The sequence below is a fragment of the Lutra lutra genome, chromosome 1, assembly GCF_902655055.1.
Source record: "Lutra lutra chromosome 1, mLutLut1.2, whole genome shotgun sequence".
NCBI classification, from domain to species: domain Eukaryota; kingdom Metazoa; phylum Chordata; class Mammalia; order Carnivora; family Mustelidae; genus Lutra; species Lutra lutra.
Genome location: NC_062278.1, coordinates 60,197,337 through 60,220,547, shown reverse-complemented (window position 1 = coordinate 60,220,547; position 23,211 = coordinate 60,197,337). Strand labels below are relative to the sequence as shown.

At 38.6% G+C, this 23,211-nt stretch overlaps 1 protein-coding gene across 3 annotated transcripts in view; it reads left to right on the top strand.

Moving 5' to 3' along the window:
• The first annotated feature begins 856 nt into the window (after positions 1-856).
• Positions 857-23,211, top strand: part of BTLA (B and T lymphocyte associated) — a 28,324-nt gene continuing 5,969 nt past the window's right edge. Inside the window, exons 1-5 of one of the 3 annotated variants that reach the window (XM_047724746.1) lie at positions 857-1,169; positions 15,605-15,931; positions 21,147-21,182; positions 22,571-22,711; positions 22,824-22,907. In XM_047724746.1, coding sequence (XP_047580702.1) covers positions 1,082-1,169; positions 15,605-15,931; positions 21,147-21,182; positions 22,571-22,711; positions 22,824-22,907 — 676 coding nt within the window. In that variant the 5' untranslated portion in view covers positions 857-1,081. The remainder of the gene's footprint in view (positions 1,170-15,604; positions 15,932-21,146; positions 21,183-22,570; positions 22,712-22,823; positions 22,908-23,211) is intronic. The other 2 variants (XM_047724765.1, XM_047724755.1) reach the window with 2 other exon arrangements.

Here is a 23,211-nt window from a genome sequence, read left to right as displayed (position 1 = left end):
CTTCCTGCTTGGCAGGGACTCTGCTTCTCCCTCTGCCCCTCCCCCACTCATATTCACTGTCTCTCACTCTTTCTCTCAAATAAATAAAATCTTATATATATGTGCAAGCGTGCGTGCGTGTGTGTGTGTGTGTGTACATATATACGTATGTATGTAGGTATATATGCATGTATAATTAGAAGCACAGCTAATTTTTACAAGTGGACTTTGAGAAAACAGTCCCACCTTGAGCCTAGACTATCTGATCTTGAACTTTTCCATTTCTTCCTTTTGTTGCTTCTTTTCTGTTTCATCCATATAATAACCACATGAAGAATGTTGAAAATGAAAGTTTCCTTTAATTGATATTCAAGATCTCATTTAGCTCAGAACTTAATTATTTAGAGGGAGAAATGTAGCTAATATTAACAATGGTCTTGTTCCATTGATATTTATCTACAGATTATAGACACCTGCCCTTCCCTCATCTGTTGAGGAAGTGCTTCCTGTCACTCATATTCTCCATAACCTCAAATAAATCACTGGTATAATCATAATAAGCATTCTCATCTTGCCATGACATGATGTTTAGGAAGAAAAAATCTAAAACTTTCTACATAAAAGAAGTTTCATAATCTCAAGCTATGAAAAGAGGGGAAAGGCATACTTACCATAGGTACTTTTTACCATGAGTTCCCTGACCTTAATTTGATTAAAATCTCAACCTAAAGATTGCAACAATATAGATTTCTTTAGAGTTTGATTTTTCATGTTACTCAGCTTTGAATGAGAAAAACCTCAATGTGGGGCAAAAAGGGTGGTAAAGCGGAAGGAGAAGTTAGGGACTGAGCTGCTTTGCAGATCAGTGTTTGAAAGTGAACAGCCGATTTGGCAAGAAGCAAAAACCACAGAATAGAGTATCACATCGTCTTTCTGTTCACTTTGTTTCACAAACGATTCAGGTTCTTCCTACTGTCTTCTGCCACCTCCTTGCTCTTCTCTACTTACTTCACAGATGTCGTTGAGGTAGGTAACCTGAAGAATTCAAGGGCAGAAAAGAAGTCTACTTGTGAAGTTTTCTTGTCCCTGGTATGCGCAGGAAATGAAGACATTGCCTGGCATGTTTGGAATTGGGAAATTGTGTTCGGTATTCTTCCTAATCCCACATCTGGGCATCTGGAGTATCAACGGTAAGGCACCAACGTAGATAATCTCTTGTTTTATTTCCCAGGGGTGCAGGGGATGTTTTCACTTGCGGTGTTAGTAGGATGTGTTCTTTTATGTCAAGCGGATAATGGTGGATGGAACCATGCAGTGAGATTTGCTCACTGAGCACATTCTAGAACATCAACCAAATAAGAACATGGTTTTCAAGTCATGGCTTGGCTGATGTTCTTTAAAAAAATGTTCTGATGGTAAGGAAAGAATTGGGCAGATGTTATAAATAAGGTACAAATGTATCACAACTTCTAGCAAAAATGCTCTGGATGCCATCCTGATGATTGAATAGCTTGTTTTTTTGAGACAGAGGCAAGCAGAGTGCTGTCGTGTTCAGCTGGATGGGTGTTAGATAACTGGGGTTGTACCTGTCTCTGTGGCTACTACTGAATAATGTTACCAAACAGAGTTGCCCTTTTTACCTTGGTAGGGTGTTTGTCTGGAGAACACCATGTAAGCAAATGCTCAGAGACCAAGAATAGGGGCATTCTGTCATTGTTCCTATTAGGCTGAAAGAGAATGGTTCCTACTTGGGTGTCATGTGGCATAGAAAACAGGCATAGAAAACAGGCATTGAGGCCTGCATGATGTGTGGCCATCTCCACAAAGATTTTATGAGGGCAAAAAAGCAATTACTTTCTTCTAGTGAGTTCATTTGCTCCTGTACATGGACATAGGGGCCCATATATTGGAAAGGCTATATAGCAGAAGTTTCTGATTTTCTCAGGTCTGATTTCAAATCTCCTGCCTGCTTATCCCCACAAACACACATACTCTTATCAGTTTATGTGCTGTGGTTTTAAATCAGAAAATACGGTGACTGAAATCCTCCTGAATGTCATCGTAAATCCTGGAACTGCTTGGTTTGGAACTTGTCTTCATGATGCTAGGATGGCACACAATCAGGTGCAGAATAAAAATTCCCAGGAACCTAAGCATTCATTATGTGTTTGAGTAATTTGGTATTATGTTGGTGAGGTGCTTAGATGGCTGGCTGGGTTTTTCATTTTCCATCAGACACCTAAAATCACACAGCCGTAACTGGAGTCGTGTATTAAATAGAATTCATACCAGTTTGAAGAGCACATAAATTCTCCTGTGTGAAATGGAGGAAAAGAATGTTCAGTGCTGGGATGCCTGGGTGGCTCAGTTGGTTAAGTGTCTGCCTTCAGCTGAGGTCATGATCCCAGAATCCTGGGACTGAGCCCCATGTCGGTGTATGTGTGTGTGTGGGGGGGGGGGGGTCATTTAGGACTGGGCTTTTTTACTGGCTCTGCCACTTACTTTGTGACCTTGGTCATGTTTCTTATCCTCTCTTATCCTTAGTCTCCTCATTTGTAAGATAGAGATAATGATTATACCTAAAATATGGGCCTATGGTGAAGACTATAAATACAATAATATGGATGAAGTGCCAGGTATAACAAGTCCACATAATAAAAGCTGATAAGTGTTAACTGTGTTTTTGCTAATATTTTCACCAAGCACCCCCCCCCACAAAATTCCATTAGATGGGAAATAAGTGTTAATATTATCATTTAAAATGGCTGAGCTTTTAAAGCTAAAAAAATGAATAAATAAAATACATAGCCCAATATATTTGACCCCAACTATATAGAATCAAATTATTTGGAGAATGAAATGGAAAGCCTCAAAGTGCCAACCAGGTCTACTGTAAAGCAGTTGGTAGATTGAAGCATTACTTGCATTAAATTTAAGATATAGGTTGAGATAAATGTTTGGTGAGAACTGTTCTCCCAGACAGAGTTGATGACTCCATTCCTTAAAACCACATTAATTTTAACCTACTAGTCTTGGGGATTTCCTGTGATTTACTAAATTACTGAGTTCTTTACATTGGCCCAGTTTCAGATTCTTAAATTTTTATTATTTTAATTTATAATTTAATTTTTCTTTAATTTTAATGGATTGCTTTCCTTCCACTTAAAAACAATGTGAAATCTGTGTGCCTCTTCCCAGGAATGAGGCTCCATCTATCATAAGGTTGGAAAAAATGTTATGTTTCCTATAAACTTCTTGTTTAAGGTCCTTCTTTGTAATAAAATTATGCTTGGTTGATTTTTGTGTTTCTCAGAAAAAAATTAGAGAGAACTCTGCCCCTTGGTATCTGACTGTGATTTTTATTTTTATTCTGATGAAAGGAATAAAGGTGTCAGCACCTTCCTTCCTGTACAGATGGGCAGATTATACTGGACAGAACTAGGCTGTAAGTGGAGATGCATCACCAGAGAGCAGGTCCCAGCTGCAAGTCTTTGGACCACTTGTTCAGTTGAGGATCAACCAAGGATTCCGTTCTTCAAGCAGGCAGGAGTATAGCAGTTAAGTGTCTGGGTACCACTTGGCACTAAATATGATGTGACATGAAGGCAGTAGGAAATCTTTGACTGACCCCTACTTATTATGATTTAAAAACAAACAAACAAACAAACTAATCTTGTACCAGTGGCCACTTATGGTTTGGTTCCATCAAGAACACAGTAGTTCAGTCTGAGTCTCCATTTGGCTCTTGTATGTGTTCTGTTTCTTCTTCATTGTGATAGTTCAGTATGGTCCATGGATCCATACCCCACATTCCACTTAGATTGTCCCTTCCCTGGGAACTGGTCATATCTTTGGGTCAGAGAAGAAACAGGGCAGAAAGTGCTCTGTACCCATCATTTTTTGAAGTTCCTGTTTGATAACATAGTGTCTTTATCAGGCTTATTGCTATGGCTCTAGCTATTTGTTCCTATTGAAACGTGTACCATGTATGCTGGAGGTAGCACTCCTTCTTCTGCCAAATGCCTGTGTATTGTTATTACAAAAATGCCTGCCACAAAATAGGAATACCTTTTATGTAAATGTCTAGGAAAATATTCCGGAGCTAAAGGACTTCCTGGATTAAGGCATGAAAAGATTAACCTGTATGCTGATAAGAGCCTTGAATTGATTTTCCTAACCCTGAGAAGCTCTTTAATTAATTCTTGCTTCCTCTGTCCCACTACCAAAATTTCCTCTGATGTCGTTTTGAAGTCAAATTCTGGTTATCTTGATTAGCTGGGGTGTTCCTACTTAGTTTTCATTACTTGTGAGTTTCAACTTTAAAGTTCCAAATTATTGAAGGAAAAATGTTCACAGGCATTCATAATCAGGTTGCCAAATTAAATCAATCTTTTACTGTATTTCTTGGAAAGGTTAGGATCAGGAACTCGAGATCCAGACTGGATTACTGTCCCATCTCTGCCACTTACTGTGACTGTAACTTTCTGGTTCTGTTTACTCATCTAAACAATAGGGGACAACAATGACACTGATCTTATGGGGTTCCTATAGTAAGTGAACTAATTCTATACAATACTCAGAACACATTAATTTTAACCTTTATAGCTTGAGGATTTCCTATGATTTACTTGATGCATCATTAAGTGGTCTGTAACTTTAGCTAATGTTTTTTGTTGTTGTTGTTCTTTCAGTCCAAAATTTAATTAGCTTGATAGTTTCCTTCAAGGAGGAGTGGGAGGCTATCTCTCATTTGGGGTTGAGAAAAGTTCTCTATAAAAAGCTCTTGATATCATTATCTACAAGCATCCACAGTTACCAAGAAATAACAAGGCTTTGGTCGTCATGTGACTTCAGTGATACTGTCTTTGTGAGCTGTTCTGTCATATGCAGTTTGCTTCACTTTTCTAATAGTCACCATTCCATTACCTCAAAATAAGCTCATTCTTATCCACCTATCCTTTCATGGTGATGGCCTCTGATTTACATGCTTATCTCTATGGAAGCAATTACCAAGCGCCCATGCATGCACGTGCAGGGGTATCATTCTCGAATGCTCAGAATCTAAACTTATCTAATTTGAGGTACACTTTGAACAGAGTCCGGGAGAGTGTTGGAAACAGTGATCTGGGTCAGTCATAGGGAAACCCTGGGTTTAGCTAGTAGAGCTAACTTCTCTTTTTCTCCTTCCTGTTAGCCATATTTATCTTGTGAACACAACCTGGGACTCAAATATGTCATAAACAGCTCATTTCCCAGAAGCCATTATAAGGCAGGCTGGGGCACTTAGGTCTTAGCTGGGTAGTTGTGGCCCTATTTAATTTTTTTCTACCATTTAGAAGAGGAGAATTAATATTGGGGGACAATTGGCAGTTTCTGTTCACATGAATATTGTTTAGTATCTTCTCTGGCTTTGAAAACTCCGGTGAATCTGTGTGATCTCTGTGGTAGAGTGCATTAAGAAGGGGAGGAAGTACCTGGGAAAGAAGTAGAGGTGGACTTTCTCTGTGTCTTTTCAGCAACACAGAACCTATGCTTACCCTGAGCAGCCCAAGTAACCACATAATCACTGAAGGTAGTATTTAGAAATCCGTATGTTGATTTCTGGTCCGATGACAAAGGCTCTCTTTGATGCTGCTGGCCATGGCTTCTAAAGCTTTGCTGTAGGCTTTTTCTGCGCTGCTCTTCTTCCAGAAGCCACTGTGATCAGGGTGGAGGGCTTAGCATTTCTGAACCACAGGGTCTCCCAGGAGCAGGCAGTCAAAGTCTTCTGGAGCTGTTGTCTAAATTGTCAATATTAGTCATCGTTCTTTAGGGCTCACTAAACTGGCCAAAAACATTTGCTATTCCATGAAGAGAATTGTAGAATTGGCTAACAAACACTCCACTAGATACTCATTCTTGTCGAATGAGGTGGGCAGAACTCTGCACAAATGAAATACATGTGAATCCTTTGGCTGGACAGACAAAGTCAGTGACCAGTAGGGTAGAACCATAAAGGGACATTTGTCACTTGGTAGAGATGTAATGGAGAAGTACTAAAAGAAATCTTGGAAAAGTATCCAAAGACAAAGGTATTTTACTTCCCACTTTTGACCAAGGCTGGCCTTGCTGGTTAGTATAATTCTTTTTTTTAACTTTTTAATTTTTATTATTATAATTATCTTTTTTTTGAGGGGGTAGGGCAGAGAGAGAAAAAGAGAATCTTAAGCAGCTCCATGCCCAGTGCAAAGCCCAACACAGGGCTCAATCTCATGACCCTTAGATCATGAGCTGATCCAAAATTGAGAGTCAGATATTTAACTGACTACCCAGGCACCCTTTGTTAGTATAATTTTCTAAGATTCCATCTCTCATATATAAAAGTACATTTTTCTATGGGATAAACTGCCTTTTCTGTATCTATTATATTTGTTTGCCCAATCTATATGCCAGTTGTTATGCATCAGTGATGATCCTTGACTCAGCTGGGAATAACTGCTCAGAGCAGAGGCATTTGGGGCAGAACTTCTGGTCGCCATTTTGTCTCTGCCACCTGCAGGCTTTGCTCAACTACTGCATCACTTCCCTAAATTCATCCTAAGAAAAAATAATACCTGGTATTTTTTTATTGTCTATTACGAGCCAAGCATAATGCTAAGAACTCTTCCTATGTGTTCTCATATACTTCCACAACTACCCTGGCATATAATTTGCTTTGGAGTTAGCCAGGCCTGGGCTCAAGTCCTGGTGCTAGCTCAGACTCCCACCAGCTGGTTGTCTCAGCAAGTGGCTTAGCTTCTCTAATACTTGGTTTCTCCAGCTTAAAAATTAAGATGATAACTGTAAGTACCTGATAAGATTTTAAGGATTAAATGAAATGATGTATGTATGGTACCTAAGAGTAAAACACATAATAAGAACTCAAAAATGTTAGTTACGTCCCTATCTTCCTCCCATCAGGAGGATCTAGGGGGGGTCTGCAGCACTTGATAATGTGAAGTGTTGTGTGCTTATGAGCAAGTGACAATGAATGTGAAGCTGTGATTCTGGAGGTGATCCCCCAAATGTGACTTATGCCACCCATGTGCTGTCTGACCTGATGACTACTGATGTTCCCTGTGGGTCCTGTCTTAATATCTCAAGGAGAGGAAATGGCACAGGTCATTTGTAAGATTTGCTGACTGTTAGATGAAGCTTTGAAAAATACTAAAATGACTATTTCTTTTTTTTTAAGATTTTATTTTATTTATTTGACAGAGAGAGAAAGATCACAAATACACAGAAAGGCAGGCAGAGAGGCAGGCAGAGAGAGAGGGGGAAGCAGGCTCCCTGCTGAGCAGAGAGCCCGATGCAGGGCTCAATCCCAGGACCCTGAGATCATGACCTAAGCCGAAGGCAGAGGCTTTAACCCACTGAGCCACCCAGGCGCCCCTAAAATGACTGTTTCAAGACAAAACAATTTAAGACTTATCCCAAATTAGACAAAACCAAGGGATGGCTTAAAGTCTTACATTGCTCAATAAAACTATATTGAAAAGATAGTCTTCAGATTTTCCCCCAAATAGTCCTATCACAGAATAAGAAATCCTAGCCCTAGAAGAAATTGCTTCAGTGTGCTAAATAAATACCATGTGAAAGCAAACTTAAAGTTTTGAAATTCCAATATAGTGAGATTTTTAAGGAGGAAATGGTAATAGAAATGATTGTGAAAATTCTCTCAATTTTCTCATTTCTTGTCCTTTTAAGCAATGAGAATGAATTTGGATTCATACTATGTACGTTCTTGTTGTGAAGTTAATTCTTTAACACTTTCCAGTCCCATTTTAGCTAAAGAAACTTTAAGTTAATGTGAGTCTCACTCTCTCTCTCTCTCTCCTTATCTCTTTGTGTGCATCTTTACATGTGTATGTTCAGACAGGGAAGAGATGCCTATCTCCTTCTAAAGACCAGTATCAGACAATATCCACAGAGAAGAAAAACCTGAACAATTACTTCATCCATGTCTATGTCTTTGACCGTGTTACACTGCATGCTGTTTGTCAGATAAACGTTATTCTGAGGACTGAGGCTTTCAGTTTTCGTTGTACCCCTGAGATCATGGCACTGGGTTTAGCGTAGCTTACCAATGGTCACTCTTTACAATAGAAGCTCTGTTTTAACCTTGCATGCATACATCAAGTTTCTCAGGTTTTCCTAGCATTTCCGGGGTTATCTGACTTATGCAGTAGGTTTGTTTACCACAGAGTTAAAGTGGTAAGCTTAATCCACACTACATAAGGCATTCAATTAGTGGTGTCTGTATGTCCACCAACTTCATCTCATGGCACCACATTTCTGATTTTCTGAGTCTATGCCAGCTAGCTTATGATGAGAAGCATGCCACATGGACTTTCTGATGCTGTGCATGTGACTCCTTGAGGTGTCCAGGAACTTTCCAGAACCTCCGATGTGTAATTCCATGGCTGCTGTTGCTGTACGTGAACTGGCCTTGATTTTGTTCAGCCCACTGCCTCAGACAACCCCTGAACCCTTACCAGTTTGCAGGGGAACAGGCACTTGCTTCCCTTCCCTGGCGGTCATTAGTTCTCCCCCATCGTCCACCACTCTGGCCCTCAAAATTAAGGCAAATTGTACCACTGGACTCCACAGGAGACTTATTTTCCTCCTAAGTCTGAAGACTTCCCTCCTTCTGTAGCCTCCTCACCATGTATCTAAGTTTGAGGGTTTTTGTCTGTGTTTGTCTATCACAGCATCTTCTGACAGAAGATAAAATCCTGCTTCACACCACAGAAAATGATGGATGTATTATATCTTTCATGAGCATTGTGGTTTTCAAAAATTAATTATTGATACTTTTTTGTTTAACTCTGTCATAGCTCAAATCAAGGTGTCCCCTGAATTCATTACAGTCATCCATTTCTTTCAGTAAATGTAATCGGTTTGAACTTTCCATGCATGTTTAAGAATTTTTCAGTGGAGCAAGAGTGAATCTCAGTTGGGATTTTTTCCTCATGATAACAGTTATACTCAAGGTGCATGGTCTTTAAAAATTAGAAATAATTGTACTTTGCATGGGATTCAGAATCACAAAGCTTTTTTTTTTTTTTTTTTCTTTAAGAGCTAATAGGTTTCACAAATTATCTACCCTCCCTGGCTCCTGTTGGTATTTACACCTGCACCTTCTTAGCTGTAAGGTACTGGCTGTGGAGTTTTTGTGGCTGGCATGCCTTTCTGATTGGCTGATCCAGGTATCTGGATGACCACAGAGTATCACTTGTTAAATATTTTGAATACCACCCCTTAGTGGACACAAATCAGACCTTCCCACACTGTATACTTGTAAGGTCTAGTTTTTCTTTAGTGGTTACAACTTAACCACTATGGGGTATGTTGAGATGCATGCATTCTTGACCTCAGTGCCCTGTAGGCCACCTTTGTAATAGCTCAGATGTGTCTGCTCTGCTCCCTTAGTGCATACAAAGCATTAGTCAGAGTTATGAACAGGAAATTTTTCTCTTCCTGAGCTCTCGTGGTTCAGTCTCAGGCTACTCCGGGCCTTCTTCCTTTCGTACTAAGCTCAGCTCCTCCTGCAGAGACAGCTACCATCTCATCAAGAAAATCATGGACCTGGTAGGAAGACAGATGCATGAACACATATTTAATTATAAAGAAATGCTGCATGTCACACAGAGCAGCATGGGACCTTCACTGAGTGGGGGATGTCCAATTGACTTGGGTTGCTGGAGGATGGAGGCAGAGTGAGTTTCCAAAAGGAAGTAAAGGTTAAATTTCATTTGATGGAGTCTGGACATTTCCTGCAGGCACTGAAGAGTCTCTGAAGGGTTTAAGGTACAAAATCCTTCTATTGGATTTTCATTTTGAGAATGCAAACTTTGACAGTGATATGGAGAATAAATGTGGTGGGGGGAGGGGAACAAGGCCAAGTTTGGAATGTAGAAGACTAGTTGGTGGGCTGTGATAATAATCCACCTGGAACAAAATAAGACCCAAATTAAGGCAGTTTTATGGAAGCAAATTGGAAAGACATTTTGGATGCTGAATCAACTTAATTTGATGACTGATAGAATGGGGTAGGAAAGAGGAAAGAAACCAAGAGGGCTCCCAGGTTCTGGCCACATCATAGGTAGGTGATGGTATCATACTGTGATAATAGAAAGTGTACAAAACTGGCCCCAGGGTGGGTTTGGGCTTCCTCTTTGGAGCATTTCCTAACTGACCCAGCCAGAGGGCTCTCTCCCTCTTGGGAATCTGAAAGCTCTGAGGTATTGTATCTTGTTCAGGTTTAAAAAAAAAAAAAAAAAAATCTGAAAGGAAAATTGAAGAGCATTCCCCTTGCACTAGAAACTGTCACATTACTAAGTAGTCATAGGGTGATGTCCACACCCCCGGGTCTGGGCAAGAAGGGGGTACATTATCACTATAGAATTTTAAAACAAATAAAGCTACTTTTAATTATCACCATGTACTAGGAATTCTGAATAATATCAGTAATAATATAATAATAATGTCATATTATATGTAATAATATAATAATAATGTCATATTATATGTAATAATATAATAATAATAATATCCCCTCAAAAATAGTTTTGGTCTAAATTCTAAATAATTACTATAGTTACTCCTGGGTTTTAATGATATGTACGTACGTTTCCAATTAGCACATTTTTAGTACTTCCCCCTTGAAGAACATTGTATTCTATACAAAAGCTAACTCAGAGAACTTCCAGTTACAGACAGAATTGGCTCTGGGCACACACACAGATTCATGTGTTCATTTCACACGTTAATTTATAATGTCCAGCATCACCTGTGCTTGCTCCAGGCTGTTTTGTCTCTGATCCCTGTGCCCCTATGTATTCCTTCATTTCAACAGTAGATTTTAAATAAATAACAATACCACAGGGACTCTGGAGCCAAAAAAACAGAATGTGAGTCGATTTCATTGCTTTCATTCTGTGCAACCACTTTGGATATTTATTTGTTTAAAATTGAAAAGTGAAACAATACAGACTGTGCAGTGTAGTTTGTTTTCAGGTATAAACTTTAGTTTTTAAGTTTAAAACTTCATGTTTTATCAAATAATATTTATACAGCTGAAATGTGTTCTCTTTGAAGTGTTGTTTTAAAATTAAAGAATGAGTCAAAATAAAACTTCACATTCGTGGTACAATTTAGTAATTGCCTAACTTGTATCTTTTGTAGAATTTCAGTTTTAATAAAATTCCTTTATTAGCTACTGGAAAATTATTCATGTAGACTACTATATCAGACTGTAACTAAAAGATCAAAGTTCACACTGTTTAAATAGTTACAAAACTATTAAATAGACAATTTGGTGCATTTTTCCTTTTTTGATTCTCATAATTTAAAAATACTTTCTAACCTCCATGGTTTTATGTATGAAGTTCAATGAAAGGAAATATTCACTGTCTGTATTTCTTTTCTAGCCATTTTATTGTTCGTTTCCACTCATGATCTCTGAAAACATTTTTCCATATAAAGGAGGAGGTTGTTAGAAATGGTGCACTCTGGGCATCATATAATGCTAGGTATGCCCTGGTCATGGAATATGTGTGCTGTAACAGTCATGGCTTTCATAAAGATTTTTTTTAAATGTAAGTCTTCCAGGGCACCTGGATGACTCAGTCAGTTAAGCATCTTTTTTCAGCTCAGGTTATGATCCTAGAGTCCTGGGATTGAGCCCTGCATCGGGCTCCCTACTCAGCAGGTAGTCTGCTTCTCCCTCTGCCCCACACCCTTCTCAAGATCTCTCTCCCTCTCAAATAAATAAATCTTAAAAAACAAAACAAAGCAAAAAACTCTAAGTCTCCTAAAACCTCTAGTGACTTAAAAAGGGAAACTTCATCATACAAAAGCCAGAGGATGGTAGAAATTTCATCCTTTTACTGCATGTCTATTTGAATTATTTTTGACATTGAAAATTCCCCACCATTAGCTATGAATGTTTGAACAACTACCATTGGCTGATACATTCCATCTAAAAGCAACTGTGTTCCTCACCTCTCTTCAGAAAATGCTTTTTTGACAAGACAAACACCTCGGGGAGAGCTTTTGATTTCCTGAATGTCATGAAATAGTCATACAAAATTCAGGACCAGGAGCAAAGGGTCAACATGGCTGTCTGATGGAGAATTAGATTTGTGCCATTCAGCTCTGTGTAGCATTCCTGTGTTACAAACATACGTTTGAGTTTCAGGGGGATGGGACACGTTAATACCCTCTTCGAACAAAGAGCAAGTCCTCCTGATGGTTATTTAATGCTTGTTGGCAAGTCTGCATTCATCCATTCATTCCTTCATTCAAGAAAATTCCCTGTACCAGCCAATGTAACAGTCAGTGATCTTCATCTTGCTGATAAGAATATGCAGGAACCCCAGCGACGTTTTCATAACACCACTGGGAGTCAGTGATGTGGTCAGGACCGTCAGCTGGCTCTCCTCCTCTCCTACCCCTGCTCTGTACTCTCCCCACACACATAGCCACACAGGCTGGGACTCGAAGGGATATTCACTTGTGCTACTAGCACTGGGTAACAGCCCAATGGCTAAATGGAAAGGCAACACAGACCTAGAGCTGGTTTTAACCTGTCCGTCACACAGTGAGAGTGCTGAAGCTGCAGATGCATTTCCTTAGGGGAGTATGGTGAGTGAGAATTTTCCTGTTTTCATCCTGTTTTACAGAAATTGAGGTCCAGTGAGACCATGTGGCTATCTCAACATCACACAATATATTAGTATTTGAGAGTATTCGAGCAACTATGTTTGAATGGTTATTCTAGTGTTTAGGTATTTACGTGACTTTTATAAATATCTCAAAAGTATCAGGCTCTGTATTTTCTCATGGTGAGTAAGCGGAGTTTAAACGCGGCCCAACTGATGCTTGCTTCATTTATTCTGAACCAACCTGTAGTCTCCAGGTCACTATGTGAGCAACCCGTGATCCAAGTGTGTATCAATTCCCTGAATCTGCCATGAGATTCCTGGCTTCTTTGCCTTTGCCCTTTCCTGTCTTCAGTCTTAAAATACCTCCCCTCTCCCTTTCACTGCTCTGATTATCAAAAGGTTACTAATTCACTACAGTTCATTAAGCTTTGTAACGATAGTACCAGCTGAGATTAATCCTCTGCACACCCAAGCAAACTTTGCACCTCCTTATAGTGTTATTTCATTCTCCCATCTGTTAAGCATCTTTATTTCCCATTAGAAGGCAAACCCCTTGAAGGAATACACCTTGTCTTATTTACTTCTATACTCCCTAACAACTAACATACAAGGACATACAGGGTCCCTTTGAGCCCTGGTTTCAGCTCAAATAAATTTGAAGATAAAAAGCATGGTAGATAGTAAATTTATTCTGAGAAAGTGCCTATGTAAATTAATCTCCTCTCATCAATTAAATGCTAAGCTCCTTGAGGGCAGGAAGGCCTTTTCTACAAACATCTCGTTGTTTTCCACAGTGTTGGCACTGAGTTCTAGGCTCCATAAACTGACTGACTGGGGTGCCTGGGTGGCTCTGTAGGTTAAAGCCTCTGTCTTGGGCTCAGGTCATGATCCCAGGGTCCTGCGGTGCTCTCTGCTCAGCAGGAAGCCTGCTTCCTCCTCTCTCTCTACCTGCCTCTCTGCCTGCTTGTGATCTCTCTCTGTCAAATAAATAAATAAAATCTTAAAAAATAAATAAATAAATAAATAAATAAAATTAAAAACAAAACAAAACAAAACAAAAACAAAAACAAAAACCCTGACTGACTTATCCAGATCCAGGTACATGAAAAGGGAAGTTAGGAGGCTGAGGTAGTCCATTAACTTCAGGGGGAGGAGAAATGGAGTTCTGGAAATGTGAGTTTCACTTGGCTTTTCTGCCTCTGGCTTCTTGCTTTCTTGTTGCAAGTCTAACCACATCCAGGTGTTATATTCTTAGGCACTTCCTGTTGGTAAATTACCTTACCCTTTCTCTCCCAAGTTTTTGAAAACTTCATCCTTATAACTTGGCTTTTAGTTTGCTTTCATTTTTATTTTGAATTTTTGGAAGCAACTGAATTAGTAAGTCTTAGTAAGCCTTAAAGTGATCTTGTTTGAGATTTCAATGCATTTATAAATATATGAATATTCCCAAGTTTCTGAAAGTTCTCCACAGTTCTCAATCTGGTTCCTGGAAACTCAACAGAGGTTGATGAGATGCGAGCAGAAATTATACTGGGAGGTTTTTTTGGAGGTTAGGAAATTGCTAAAAATGAGAATATTTATGCTGGCAAGGGTGTAGAAACAAAGTGGAACATTCAGCTAAGCTGAGCAGTATGTGCAAGGCAGGGCCAAAAGCTGTCCTCCCCCTCAACATCCGAGTTGCCCTTAGCCTGCTTTGTCCTTAAACACTAGTTTAAGCTATCCTTTCAGTTATGCTGATGTGAGACAGTACCTCTGTCCAGAAGGACATCTGGAGATGAGTGAAAGAAATTAATGAAGGGGATATATTGGATATATTGCTGAAAGGGTAGTTCAAAACGGGGAAAGACAGAGCCAAGAAAAAAAAAACCCATAAGGACGTAGGGAAAGGAACTTAAAGAGAAAACACTCTCAAGACTTAGGTCTAATGGAAAAATAAAAAGGTATGAACCACTCTCACATTCTTAACTAAAAGGAATCTGGCTGATTGTAGTTATTTTGTTCCCAGCACAGGGATCAGTAGTAGAATATTCTATGATTTATATACACTCATAATATAACTGGCACAAAAAAATTGAGTGGTTGTCATAAGTTGGTGCCGTTTTTTCTTGCTCACGTGCACGAGTCTCCAAAGGGACAATATAATCCAACCATTATCCAAGAGTGAATACTTCCACATAAATATACATTCTAAGTAACTGAAGTTTGCCCCTTTAGAGGCCAAGATGTTTTTTGACGTGACCATTTTTGATGAATTCTTTTTAAAATGGGCTGAACTCTTCTTTGTTTCAAAAAATGAATATATTAAGCTGAATATATATGAAATGAATATATTAAGCTGAATATATATGATAAGTTTTGCTTATTGAATATATATAATAAGTTTCAAAAAATGAATATATTAAGCTGAATATATATAATAAGTTTTGCTGTTGATTCAGCCTTCTCATTATGAGTATAGTTATTATTCTGTATTATATAACACAATTATGCCCTCTAACCTAATTAGGAAATGATAAGGGAATTATAAGGATTATGTATAAAGTGAGATGAGTTTGGGTTCTTGCGATATCTGTTTTGTTTGTTTAGGGAATACTTCCTCATGTATCTTGGTTCTCAGTTACATCCTAGATGTTGCTGTTTCCAGGTAAATACTTTCATGGTAAGTAAAGGGTTACAGAACTTATTCAGTAGGAATAGATAATTTTAAAAGTTATTTTTTCTTGGCTGCAGATTTATACGCAACTGACAATTACTAACAGACAGTTTATAGAAGATAACAGAAAATCTGTTTCCAGGAAAAAGCTCTCCCCACCAAAACAAAGAAAAATGTTATTTTGGGAAAATTATAAAATTATAAAATCTTTGGCAGAAACTGTTGAGTGGCAGATATCTGGTCTTTCTAGAGCATATTTGATTTTAATTTTGTTTTCATCTTTCAGGTGAAAAATCATGTAAAGAACAACTGTATGTAAAGAGACATTCCATATACACTGTCTCAGCAGGGAAATCATTTGATCTGAAATGCCCTGTGAAATACTGTACTAACAGACCTGACGTGATCTGGTGCAGACTCGAAGGAAAAAGCTGTTTATCTCATAGGTATAAACATCATAGATACACAAGTTGGAGTGAAAAGGAGAATAATATTTCAGTTTTTATTCTGCATTTTAATCACGTGCTGCCTGATGATACTGGGTCATACCGCTGTTCTGCGAATTTTTCATCTGGACTTGTTGAAAGCCATTCAATAACCATTAATGTGACAGGTAGGTTCTACACATCAAGACTATCTCATAAAAAAAAAAAAAAAAAAAGAAAAGACTATCTCATACTTTTTTTTTTATCATGTTTTAAGGAAAAGGAGGACCCAGATTCTGAAGCATTTATGTTAGTAACTGAAGTCATGTAAATCGGAAAGTTGACACACTCCTCAGATTGTCATCTGTGTGAGCAAGTGTGTACGTAATTTTGGGATGAGGAAGAGAAAAATAGAAAAAAATATATAATAAAAGTTATTGTTCTTGCCTTTAGGGGGTATACCATTTATTTGATAAATCCAAAGTAGGTCACTGAAATATGGAAAAAATTACCAAGTGAATACTGATTGTAGTAGACAGCTCTCTATCCTTTATCCTCTTTTCCTTTTATTTTTTCTTCCACTTACCAGTCCTTTTATTGATAATAAACCTTTGAAGTTACATTTGTGGTGCTCAGACAATTATACATTTGTTAATAATTCGTAGTTTGCACAGAGAAGAAACTGCACACAAATAAACCTGAGTCCCTGATGAGTTTTGAGGATGTTCATAGCTTTAGCTCCCTCCCCAGTCTCTCCCAGAGGCCCTCAATAGGTTCAAAAATTGGGAGAACAAGTTGAAGTTAAGTTGGGCAAAACCCAACTGAAAAAAACATGGAAAGCAAACAGAGAAGAGTAGAGGAAAATAAATGAATATGTTTAATTTATGAAAATTCCACATCATACTCCATGGTAAAAGACTGAAAGCTTTTCCTCTCAGAACAGGAAGAGGAGGGATGCCTGGGTGACTCAGTTGATTAAATGTCTGCCATTGGATCTGGTCATGGGTCCCAGGCTCCTGGGATCGAGCCCCACATCCAGCCCCACACTGGGCTTCCTGTACAGCAAGAAACCTGCTTCACCCTCTCCCTCTGCCCCTTCCTCTGCTCATCCTTGCTCTCTCTCTCTCTATCTCAAATAAATAAAGAAAAAAAATCTTTAAAAAAGGGGGTGCCTGGGTGGCTCAGTGGGTTAAAGCCTCTGCCTTCGGCTCAGGTTGTGATCCCAGGGTCCTGGGATCGAACCCCACACTGGGCTCTCTGCTCAGCAGAAAGCCTGCTTCCCTCTCTCTCTGTCTCTCTGCCTGCCTCTCTGCCTACTTGTGATCTCTGTCAAATAAATAAATACAATCTTTAAAAAAAAAAAAAGAACAGGAAGAAGGGGAGGCTGTCTGCTTTTGCCACTTCTATTCAACACTGAACTAGAAGTACTAGCCAGAACACTTAGGCAAGAAAAAAGAAATAAAAAGCATCCAAATTGGAAAGGAAGAAATGAAACTATCACTATTCACAGATGACATGATTTTATATATAGAAAATCCTTTAAAATCCACAAAAAGATACTAGAGTTAATAGACGAATTCAACGAGGTTGTATGATCAGCTAAAAAAAATCGGTGGTATCTCTAAACACTAGCAATGAACAATCTGAAAGGAAATTTAAAAAATAAATTCTATTTATAGTAGTCTCAAAAAGAAAAAAATAAATTTACCTGGGAGGCTTAACACTTATACACTGAACAAAACATGGCTGAAAGAAATTTAAAAAGATGTAAATAAATGGAAAAATACATGCCATTCACATTGGAAGACTTAAAATTGTTAAGATAGCAATATTTCCCAGAATGATCTACAGGTTCAATATAATTCCCACCAAAATCCCAACCTTTTTTTTTTTTTTTGCATAGATGAAAAAGCTGACCCTAAAATTCACATACAGTTGCAATGACCCAAATAGCCAAAACAAAACAAAACAAAACAAAAACCTTGCAAAAGAAGACCAAAGTTGGAGGACTTGCACTCCTTTGTTTAAAAATTTGCTACAAAACTACAATAATTGATACAGTGTAGTACTGGCATAAGATAAATACACAGATCAATAGGAGAGAATTAAGAGTCCAGAATAAATACATACATCTTTGGCCAATTGACTTCGTTTTCCTTCCAATATTTTATTTAAATTCAAGTTAGTTACCATATAGTGTAGTATTAGTTTCAGGAATAGAATTTAGTGATTTATCACTTACACCTAGTGTAACACAGATAACATCTAGTGCTTATTACAACAAGAAATAAAATGGAGCTTGTTTTGTGGCCCATAAACTGACTTTGAAGATTATTGCAAAAAAAGAAATTTCAAAGAGCTTTTGTGCACTGGAATCTACATGCAGATGTAGGCAGTTACTTCTTCAGTGGACACCATTCACTTGAATGCATACATGGTGTTTTTAAAAATTTAATTTATTATTTTATATACACACTTTGGAGTCAGTCTTTTAACTCCCTTAAAGTAGCCCAGTGAAGGAATCCATTTAAATCTCTTTAAAATCCTATAAATTATTTAAGACTTCTGAAAGTAGCCCAGTAAGAGAATGCATAGTAAAGTGTAGAAGGGATTCGTGGCAGAGTTAGAGACTCTGCTTTTGCTAATGTGGGTCAAAGGCAATGCTAATTGCCAGCCACTATCCACGCACAGGCTTATAAACCTCTTTAGAATGGAAGCTGTGTCTTAAACATCTTTGCTTCTCTACAAATAGAAGGCATAGCATATAACACATGGTAGGTGTTCAATAAATCTTTTTTCATAATTCTTAGATGAATTAAATGACATAATCCGTACAAAGTGAAACAATTGCCTTTAACAATCAGGAGAAGCTTATACTGAAGATTATGGAAAGAATGCTTTCTGGAGAAAATTTCACTATTAATTCACATAATGAGATATTGAATTTTTAAAGAAGTACTAATTTTTTAACTGGCAAAATAAATGATAAAAATAAGCCAAGCTTACAAAACATTATTCCCAGGATATTAATTATATGACAAAATACACAATAATTGAATGCTATTAGATTATTTATATGATGTATGTTAATATAATGTATAATAAAATTAACTGAAGTGGCATCGAGTTCACATTCTTTGTAAAAGGTGCCTTCTTGTGTAATTCTCTTTTCCTTCATAGGAATCAATCCCCTTCTATACAACAGGGAGGAATTTAACCAGTGTCAGGGGCAAGCCAATAACGACTTCTGACATGGAAGCATCCCAGGGATATTATTGTGTCTCTTCTGTCCCATATTGGGGTCATTCCACAGCCACTACAGATGGTTGCACAGTTTGTAAAGTGCATAAAGGTCCCATGTTCTAGGAATCAAGTTGGGGCTAAAATTAGGATCAACGGTCTCTCTCCCTTGGGGAGGAGGGGGCTGAAGAGAAGAAAAGCAAAAGAAGTAACTTCTCCGTTGATCCCATTGCCCTGGGAGGATGTACTTGTTAGGATCATACTGGAGATGAGGGATAAAGATGAAGTGGTGAGAGGGAAAACTACGTAGGAGACATGAAGGGCCTTTTAATTTTTCCTTTGGAGATTTCTGTTGCCCTAATTTCACACTCTCCTACCTTTCTTATCACTTTATGAATTAATGCTCCTGACCAAGGGAATTCCCCAGGACTTCATTTTGGCCGTCTACTCTTCTCTGTCAGCAACCTTCTGTCTGGGATTGCCTCCCTCCTATAGCTTCATGTGTATCTCTAACCTTCATTATCTTCCTCACAAGTATTCCAGTCAGCCTCATGGAGTCCGTGTCTTTAGTGCTTCCTATTTTGGTCCATTTCAGGCAAATATCTTCCCAATACACTTAATTTGCATAATAAATTTCTTCCATCATGCCACTCCTCTATCGAGTCTTTGGCAGAGCATCCTTATTGCTTTCAAATTTGGCTCCCAGCATTCAAGCCCTACCATAGTCCATCCCCACCTGCCTTTCTGGATTGCTTCTGGACTCCACTTTGAGCCTCTGCTCCAGCCCAACAGCCCTACCTACCATTGCATGTCTTCACCATGCTCTTCTCACTGTTCACAGGGCACCCATTCATCTGCTTCCACTTACCACAATTCTGCCCTTCCTGCCAAGCCCAACTCATTTCCCACTTCTTAATGAAATCTTCCAGGGTTCATCCTAGGAGAAGCAATTTCTCTTTTCTAACATATTTCATGCCATTTAAACTCTGTGCTTCTCATTTACCAGACATTTCCTTGTACTGTAGTTTAATGTGTGGAAATGTTCTTTATCCCATGAAGAATTAAAAGGTCCTGGGAAGCAGAAACTGTGTCATATTTTTCTGGGTCATCCTTGCTTCCTTCACAAAAGCCAAATGAATTATTTCAGAATTAGCTTTGAACTGGGTATGTATTTTCCTTTCATAAAGTGATGAAGGAAAGAGTCAAAGAAAAATTCCTTTTCCTTCTGTACCTGGGAATACTCAGTGAATTGAATACTGACAGAGAAAAATATATTCTGAAATTATATTTAAGGATGATGCTTTTCATAAAAATAATGTGGAGGCATGATTAAAAAAAATTTCATTTTCTCCCCTTGAGATATCTTTTTTAGGTACTATTGGGAATTTTCTTGTTTTTGTACCTGACTCTCTTTTTCTTTTTAAGTTCGAGTTAAAAATTGGCCCATGGGGGAAAAAAAAAAGAAAAAAAGAATTGGTTCATATACAAACAGGGCTGTGGCTCAGTCAGGGCTTGGATGCTATTGGGAAAGCAATATTTTCCCAGAATGAAGAAAAATGCCTTGCAAATCAAAGCTCCAAGAGAAAAGTTGACAGAGCTGGGAAACAGTCACTAGAATGTACATTGACCTGTAACTCCATCCTCCCCAACGTGCCCTTGGTCAATCCCTGATTAGGAACTTCACAAGGGCAGGTCGTCATCTTCTCAGCAGAGAAGTGGGGGTGGTATGAGTGGGCAGGAACTGGGAGGCACCATTTGTTTCAGAATGATAGTCAGAATGTCATCAGAAGCAACCTTTCCTTGTGAGTCTCCACACTCACTTGGAGCACTGGCTGAATGAACATCTTATTTTTCTAAGCTGGAAGCTGTCTTACAGGCTGTATTCTATCCTTATTCTTAATGGGGAAGAGGGAATCAAAGCAGACAAAGTTTGTGTTGGATTTACAGTCTTACTTCAAGCCTCAAAATAAACCCAGAGACTTATTTTGTGTCCATGATCTTGAGGTGCGGATTTGCAAATTGTGAAAATTCCTTTAAGCTGAGTTACTGGATTCTGTTAGTGCAAATGCAGGAGTCCTCTCGGAGATTAGTTCTGATTTTGGACAAAACTGAGTGTTGTTTTTACAACCAATTTCACTTCTTTATCTTGATTTTCTATTTCAGAATGGACTAGAAATAATTCCGAATACCCTCTGATAAGTAAGTATCAAACTAGTCCAATAAAATTAAGGAAATTATATTATTTGGTGGTCGGAGAAATAATAAGTTGGATTCATCTAACCGAATGGATCTGTTTGTATTAGTTATCTACGTGGGAACTTTCCTCCTTCTTTCTATCTACACCCTTCCCCCAGACAGCTGTGTCTGTCATCATTGGTAATGACTTGGCTGCTGTCCTAACCCAAGCAGCAACTGCAGCATAAACAGCGGCATTTGTTACCAGTCTGAATTACCTAACCACTATTCATTCGCATAGCCTCTGTATTTCCTGTCCACCTTTACCTCAAACCAAGAGCACGTGGAAGCAAGCAGATAATGATGTTAATATATTTAGAAATAAAAATGTCCCGCATAAAAAATTTAACATATATACAACATTAATGATGTGTGTTGCCTTCTGATATTTTTCTATTTTGCCGCAATTCATGTTTCCTTTTTTTTTTTTTAAAGATTTTATTTATTTATTTGACAGACAGAGATCACAAGTAGGCAGAGAGGAAGGCAGAGAGAGAGGAGGAAGCAGGCTCCCTGCTGAGCAGAGAGCCCGATGTGGGGCTCGATCCCAGGACCGTGGGATCATGACCTGAGCCGAAGGCAGAGGCTTTAACCCACTGAGCCACCCAGGCGCCCCGCAATTCATGTTTCTAAAGTTGTTTGTGATCTATTAAATTGTTTCATGACTCGTCAGTGAGTTGCAATCAATCTACCTCGGTCAAACAGAAACTTAATGCATGTCAACATTGGTCATAGCAATGAGCACTGGCTATAGACCCAACAAAGCGTATTTGGTGATAACAAAGGTATCTTGAGATAAGGAAAGTACTTAGTATTTGGAGATCCCAAAGAGTTATGACACAACAAAAAGCCTTTGTGTTAAAGGAATTGGAATTTAGTATGAAAAATATGTTGGCTTGAGTCCCAAGGCAACTCACTAGCTATCTAACCTTGGGCAAGTCTTGGAACAATAAAACTTTTATCAAGGCATGAAACTGGATAAAAATAATGGCTTCCTTACTTTCCTTCAGGGCTGAATGTGAAAGTTAGGTAAGACAATGTCAAGGGAAGAGCTTGGTGAAGTACTCCTGAGAGCTGTTATGGGTATTGTTTTAGAGGGGATTAACCCTAAAAGAGTAAAAAATTCTTACAAAGGTTGAATTATAACCCAGAACCACCCACATAAACTCATCAACAAAGCAAGAGGTGGGTGAGAACATTGAGGCACAGGGTTCTTGGGGAAGGCTTCCAGAAGAGAAAGAGAAACATCAGCTGGAAATCTCCTTCATTTAAGTTGTAATGGTGCAGAAGGTGTTACTGATCCTATTATACCTCCAATTTCCTAACTGTCTTTAGCATCGACTCAATTTCAGATACAACCAGTGCCTCAGGACCACCCTCTGCAGAAGTGACAGATGAAAGACAATGGATGCTTTATAGTCTGCTTCCTTTGGGAGCATTGCTTCTGCTTATTACCTGTTTCTATCTATTCTGCTGCCTTCGAAGGCACCAAGGTGGGTTCCATCTTCCATCTGCTGCTATGTGCCACACATTTGGGGTTCAGTTATTAGAGCTGATTAATTTTTAGTTGGTTCCTGTTGTTTTCTTTCCCAATATTCTGCAAAGAACCATGGATAATGATTTCCTCGGGGACAACTCATCCTTCCACCAAAAAGACAGATGGATTAATTCAGGTCCTATCCAGTCATGGTGAGGCACAGTCACAACAGCACCGTGCTCCAGGCAGGGATGGTGATAAGGAGGGCACATGGCTGGGACTTACCCATTCTATTTGTGTCAATCTTAAGTTTATGTGACAAGCTGCTCTTCTGAGCTTTAAAGGTATCAAAAGGGAGGTTGAAATAATCTCTCAGGTCAACATGTCTGATTTGAATTAGTCTCATTCTCTTTTTCACAACCACACCACATCATGCCAATCACACACACCCTTGTCTAAATGAAGATTAAATAGCCCCAAAGGAAACTTATGTCTGCACTTTCTGATGCCATCAAA